General features: G+C 42.3%; 1 protein-coding gene across 2 annotated transcripts in view; it reads right to left on the bottom strand.

Annotated features, from left to right (window-relative positions):
* Nucleotides 1–4,439: 4,439 nt before the first annotated feature.
* LOC139292000 (neuropilin-2-like) overlaps nucleotides 4,440–6,569 on the bottom strand; it is an 86,183-nt gene continuing 84,053 nt past the window's right edge. The window contains exons 17-18 of one of the 2 annotated variants that reach the window (XM_070914105.1): nucleotides 5,935–5,997; nucleotides 4,440–4,768 (exon numbers count right to left, since the gene is read on the bottom strand). In XM_070914105.1, coding sequence (XP_070770206.1) covers nucleotides 4,440–4,768; nucleotides 5,935–5,997 — 392 coding nt within the window. Of the gene's footprint in view, nucleotides 4,769–5,934; nucleotides 6,004–6,569 lie in introns of both variants that reach the window. The other variant, XM_070914104.1, reaches the window with a different exon arrangement.

The following is a 6,569-nucleotide window of genomic DNA, read 5'->3' as shown; positions in this document are numbered from 1 at the left end:
CCTACTTTTTAAATGTGTAATAATATGCACACACAAATAATTCCACATTACTCTCACTTTCTTACTTTTAAGATAAATTAGTTGAGTGGGTGACAGATTTCCTACTGTGATCTTCCAGCTAATCTCCACCCGGCTGGGTGCTTTGGGTTGTGTGTTTTCATGGGGACGTGTTAATTAGGAGCAAGCGTTCATGGCTTGATTAAATTAAGAGAATCTTTGATGCTTCACGCTTTGGCCTCTCATGGGTATAAACGCCAGAACACCCTGAAACAGGCAGAGAGAGTGACAGAGAGAGAGAGAGAGAGAGAGAGAGAGAGAGAGAGAGAGAGAGAGAAGGTGAGGGTGAAAAGTGAAAATGAGGGGAAGGAAGCGTTCGAAGTAGGAGAGATGAAGGGATGGAGGGATACAAAACAAAACAAAGTTAAACAAGGGCCAGGCTCAGTATTTGGGGCTTTATTTAACAATGGGTTAATGGTTTAGATGTTATCAAAAAAATCAGATGTTAAAAATGTAATTGGTGATGCAAACACTCACCGAAGTTTAACCACTAATCAACTATTGTTTTAAATGGTTATTCTGGGCCATAATCAGCAGCTCATTCACATTTATTCTCCTCACTTTGTAGAACTGAAAGCATTTTCTGAATTAGTTTCCTGTAAACTGCCGTTATCAGGCACGGAAGGGGGTTTCAATCCCATCTTCTCCTTTTATAAAAAGCATTTTTGGTGAAATTCAGTTGAAAACTTGAAATGATTGACCTTAAATAAAATCCCTCAAATACTTTGACATACTGAGGGCCTGGCTAGTTAGTACTAGCAAATCTATACAAACACACACAAACATGTAACAATAAACACCCTTAACAATAAAAACACTCAGAACCAAATCAGTTGTTATTTAGCCTTTATTAAATAATAATAATAACATTAAAAAAAGAAATTTTTCTGTACAAAGTCTACAAACAACAGTTTGAGTTATCTGGCCAGTGCCGTAGGTGTGTGTATATATCTTAATGTATTAATGCATATGTGCGTGTGTGTCAGTGTGTATATGTGTGTGTGTATCCATCGAGACAGAAGAGGTAATACTATGTGGACATCCAGAAGGAAAGAGTTAAAGTCAAGCCAGAGAGAGCGAGAGAGAGAGAGAGAGACAGAGAGAGAGAGAGAGACAGAGAGAGAGAGCGAGAGAGAGAGAGAGACAGAGAGAGAGAGAGAGAGAGAGAGAGAGAGAGAGAGACATTAGGTGTGGAGTGTGTGTGTGTGTTTCTATATAATTATGTGTTCATTTGTAGTCATTGGTATACAAAGTTACACACTGTTTCGTGTGTGTGTGTTTGTGTGAGAGAGAAAGAAAGAAAGAGAGTCAGAGTAAGAAAGCCGTAGAGAGAGAGAGAGAGAGAGAGAGACATAATAAGAGAGCTCCAAGGCACTTGGAAAACAGTCCAATGAAAATGCATTTAGATGGACAGAAGACCCTCGATCTCTCTCTCCATTGTTCCCTCCCTCCACCTCTCCTTCTCTGACCATCATTTCAACACCTCTGTTATAATCCCATAATTTTCTCTGTTTATTTCGTCTCTATATGCCTCCTGGCTACATCCGTGCATGGAGAGAGAGAGACAAAAAGAGAGACTTTCCTTCCTCTCTTTTGCTCTTTCAGTTTACACCTCAGAGGACAACAACTTGACCCGGATATTTCACAGATTCAGAAAATAACAAAAAAAAGAAGAAGGACTTTCTGGGATTGACCTTTATCTGCTGTGGCCGAGCACAGCGAGAAAGGAAAAAGACACAAAGTAAACACAAAGAAGACAGCGAGAGGTCAGCGTCTGGTCCTCCAGTTGTACTTTTTAAGATTTCTGTCTGGGCCACGGACTTTCCCTCCTGGTCTGTCTTTTTGTTTTGTCGTCTCTTTGTCGTTTTCTCTGAGTCTCGTTTTCTGTTTCATTTTGTTCATCATATTGGCTGTCTGTCTTCTCCATCTGTCAGCTGAGTGTCTCATTGGGTATGTTTACATGCGGAGAATCACCCGCCCACTAGCCCTACTCCGATCATTTACATGAATCTTTCATAGACTTCGACTACGTTCACAAGTTAATCAAATGTTCCCGACCACAGCTTGAACAGTCCCAAACCAAACAGTAGCATCTTTAACTGCAGATAATTTACTTCAAATGCAAGGAAAGGAAATGTTGATGAATGCAATCACTGCTGCCATGTTTTATGTTATTAAAAATGTACCCATGATGCAACAGTCGCCCCATGATGTCCATCCAAATGCAGGTAATTTGCAATAGTCATGTATGTTTACTCGTAACATCTACTTCTAATGTAGAAAGTAGTGCGGCGTTCACAAAACGCAGTCCAAAGTAACGGTGTGGAGGTCAGGATGGATGCTTTAACTGTGACCACAACCTTTACAAATTGCTTTTAGTTGTCGAACCATAACCGTAAAATCTCAAATTATGCTTTAGTGGCCACAATTTTATGATGGTATATAAATACTATTCTTGGGGGAAAACAGCTGCTCACAATGTTCACATGCAACCTGAACATTTTTGTAGGTCCAGTATCCTCACCTTACTTGGACTGATGATGAGACTTCTCCTGCATGTAAACACAACCACCACATTTTTTCCCCTGTCCCTCTCTCTTTCTTCCTGTCTGTCTGTCTGTCTGTCTGTCTGTCTGTCTGTCTTTCTGTGTGTGTGTGTGTGTGTGTGTGTGTGTCTCCTTCTGTTCATCAGTCTCTCCAGCAGCACTGGCCCTCCTCGATGGCTGTCCTCCGATACAGCGTATACTGTAAGTTAGCTTTAAGGCTCGATTGTGTGTCCAAGAAAGTCAAACGGTACGATTTCCATTCTCCTCCTTTAGTCATTCCTTCTCCTTCTGTGTTTGAGCGTCCTTCATTCAGGGGGTGATGCGAAGAGTGGTGGATAAAAGGCGGGATGATTCGTCACTCTCAGTCCGTCCTCCACCCAGCCTCTTTTTAACACTTGGTCAGACCCCCTGTGCACATGCACAGCTCTTTGGCAATCCATAGGTTGCAATAAAACAATCACTGACATTTTGTTCACACAGTGTCTGTCCATCATTTGGGCATCATACAGTCTGAAAAGCAAAAAAATATAGATATATACCAAAGACAAACCCTAGAATACTGAATCTAAAGCAGGACTCCATAACAGCATGTTAGATTTAGATAAACCTTTTTTCTGTCTTCCATCTTCCTTTCCCCTCTACTCTTTGTAAAGACTGATAATCTGCAATGGAAAATGTGCCAAAATAGAAAAGGCCTGAAGAAACAATTTAAGACCACGGAGTTCAACACAATGCTAAAGAAAGTCTAAAAAAAATGGCGTAAGAGCTCTACAGGGCGACTACGAACTGAAGCTGGCTTTTCTTTACCTTTTTTTTCTCCAAACAGACACAAGTCTAAAACAAAACAAAAACAGTCACCATTACTCTTCTATGCCACTGGTTTCACAAAGCGCAGACCAAGGGCAGACAAAGGAGCAAGCGAGCACCATATGGTGGGCTAATGGACGTTTGAAACTCACAGAACTCATATCTAAAACTCTCGGAAACAAACAAATAAGAAAGTCCTTTTTCATCCTCTTCTCCTTCTTCTCCTTTAGAAATCTAGATTCATTCGAGTTGTGTGGTTTGATATCTTTTAAACTTCTTTAGCGGGATAGGCATTCTCTTGATATGTGTTGATTTCAGTCAAAAGTACCCACACTAAATGGTCCACTGGTGCTGAAGTCTTCACCGACAGTCGGAAGCTGGAACTTTTAGATTTTCGGCATGCCGTCTCTATTGGCCACATTCAAATTCAAGCTAATGAGGACAGATTCGACATTGCCCTTCTGCAAAGTACCAGTCATGGATACGTGTTAATGAAATTCTCTTCTTCATTACCAACATTTTAACCAAACACCCCAGACTGTGCTGTCATTTGTGGTCCAAATGTCCAGATTGTCACGGGTGGTGTAGTCCATCTCCGTTCTAGCTTCATTCCAGTGGCTGGTGGGTTATATTCTATGGTAGATCTGTCATTCATATTCATTTATTCATTCCTTCATTCCTTCATTCATTCACAGGCTTTTAAAATCGAGCAGGCTCTCTCCTGCAGGCGGAGGAGATGTGGTACTGTGGGTAGGGGAGACTGGGGTCAGGTGTTCCCCCAGTTTAGGCCTCATAGCATGTAGGGGAGGTCACAAGTTCCCACTGGCACGCAAATAGGTGGGGGAACTGTGGGTTGAATGTTACCCCTTTAGACATCAGAGCAGGATATTAGGAAGGGGACACTGGGGATTGAAATAACAGATAGTGCTTGGTTTTCGTGTTTTTTTTGTCCAAACCGAGAACAAAATTACTTTAGCAGGGGATCACGGGACGTGTCTTTCCCTATTGTTCCCCTCCTCCTCCTCCTTTTCATGCCTCTGAGCAGCACCTCTGCTGGTTTATCTTCACTTTATGCTTAATGCCGTCGTACAACTCAAAGTTGTAGTTCTCCAGCGTTGTGGAGGAGCGTGAGGAAAGCCCGCTATAGGAGCACGTGCAGTAGAGGAGCAGTCCTGCGCAAACCGCACCCATCAGGACGCCTAGAGAGCTCATCACGATGATGGTGAGGAGGATGGGGTCAAGCGTGTACAGCCAGGCGTTGTCCTTGTCTTTCTCTGACACCAGGGTGACGGAGGAGGGGTCCACGTCAGAGGAGGAGGGGGTGGAGAAGGAGGACGGCCACCCCGGGAAGACATACTCTGGAAAGAAAACAGGAAAACTTTAGAAAAAACTTCTAGACATATTTACGTAATGCTTCATTCATCGTAGTGAACTTCAAGTCTGCCTAAGTTATTGTTGTGTGGCACTGCAGCTGAGGTGCAGCTTGATTTGAAAACTAATGTAACTTGGAAAAAAGACAGACTTGACGTCCACCTTGATAGACAACACAACTCAACACCTTTAAAGAGATAGATTTAATTTCTCATGTGTAAGAGAAGAAATGTGGTCTTCGTTCACACAGTCTCACTTTAAGGAAATTAATTTAACCGTATCAGAGGCAAATGTCCCACATGATGGCTGATATATTCAAGAATAGCAAATTCAGTTTTTATAGACGTGGAAACATAATGAAATGAATGACTGTAAAGGTGCTCTATTGTGTGTGTGTGTGTGTGTGTGTTGAAGTGCGCACATCTAGTTGGCATAAGCAAGAAGCATGCTAAACCACTTAATGAATGTATACACATGAACAAGCCAATCTGCAATTAAGTACTGCATTTAGAGTGTTTTATGGAGGAACACACTGAAACACACACACACACACACACACACACACACACACACACAGGAAGGCAGTAAACAGACAGTAAACAGTCTTGTTCAGTGAGGTAAAGGCTGAGCACCCTTCTTGTTTCTGTCAAGGAGCTGGGAGAAACAAGGGATAGTAACACAAGCATGTGGGCACACACACACACACACACACTCACATGCTGTTCACAGACACACACACACGCTCACACACGGGAAGTAAACTGTGATTGTAACAGACAGATGTTTTCTAGGTGCCCAGGAGGAGGCTGTCTGTCTCACTTTGTCTGCCACGTAACATGAAAGAGGAGGAGAGGAAACACATGCTAACATGCCCACATGCACACACACAGACACACTTTTCAATGAATGCTCTCTCACACTCTGCCCCTCTCTATACACACTGGTGCACACACACACACACACATCAGAGATTGTCTGTCACTGTTGCCACAGGCTTTTTTCTCGTGGCACCACATGTAAAACGAAGAGCCGTGGGCATGCCTCTGCTGAAAGATCTATTTCACTATTCTTCTGGTGACACTTGTAAAACAGCCAGTACTGCCTCAGGCTGAGAGGAGGAGAGAAGAGAAGAGAAGAAGACTTCAAATCTCACCTCCATCGATGGGGGGCTTGTGGTTGGAAACATGATCCTTTCCGAAATCCATAGGCCTGGGATCTGTTAAAAAGACAGAAAGAATAACAGTATTAATCTCAAGCGTCCAGTCAAGCCGGAGCTACTCTATAGTCCACAACAAGTTGCGATAACATCACTCCATCGCTTATGTTGTCGGCGCACAAGCGTCACTTGTAGATGGAGATCAAACTACACAAACAGCTCAAAGAGTGAGTGATCTTGTTTAAACTTTCTGAGGAGATCAGGCAAGAGATCTCCTATAAACCTTTTTGTTCTGTTACTAAACATTTCGCTGAGACTACCTGCATAAAGCCAGCAAGTTTCATTATGTGATAAGCATCATTGCTCTTTTTTTATTGGCTTAGAAATGGAAAAAGAGTCAAGAGGTTGAGAGAATGAGTAGAGAGAGAGAGAGAGAGAGAGAGAGAGAGAGAGAGAGAAAGGTAGACTTAACGGTGAAAAAAAGACACAAAACTGTTTCATAGAAAAATATCACTTTTATTAACTTCACATTCGCCGCAATATATTTTCTCTTCTATTCCAAGACCATGAAATTCAACAAGCTAAAATACCACATTATATTTCAGAGGCAGGCCGAAGTGCAAGGCTTTGAA

This window comes from Enoplosus armatus, chromosome 11 (genome assembly GCF_043641665.1).
Source record: "Enoplosus armatus isolate fEnoArm2 chromosome 11, fEnoArm2.hap1, whole genome shotgun sequence".
Lineage (NCBI taxonomy): Eukaryota > Metazoa > Chordata > Actinopteri > Centrarchiformes > Enoplosidae > Enoplosus > Enoplosus armatus.
This window is presented reverse-complemented; position numbering and strand designations above follow the sequence as displayed.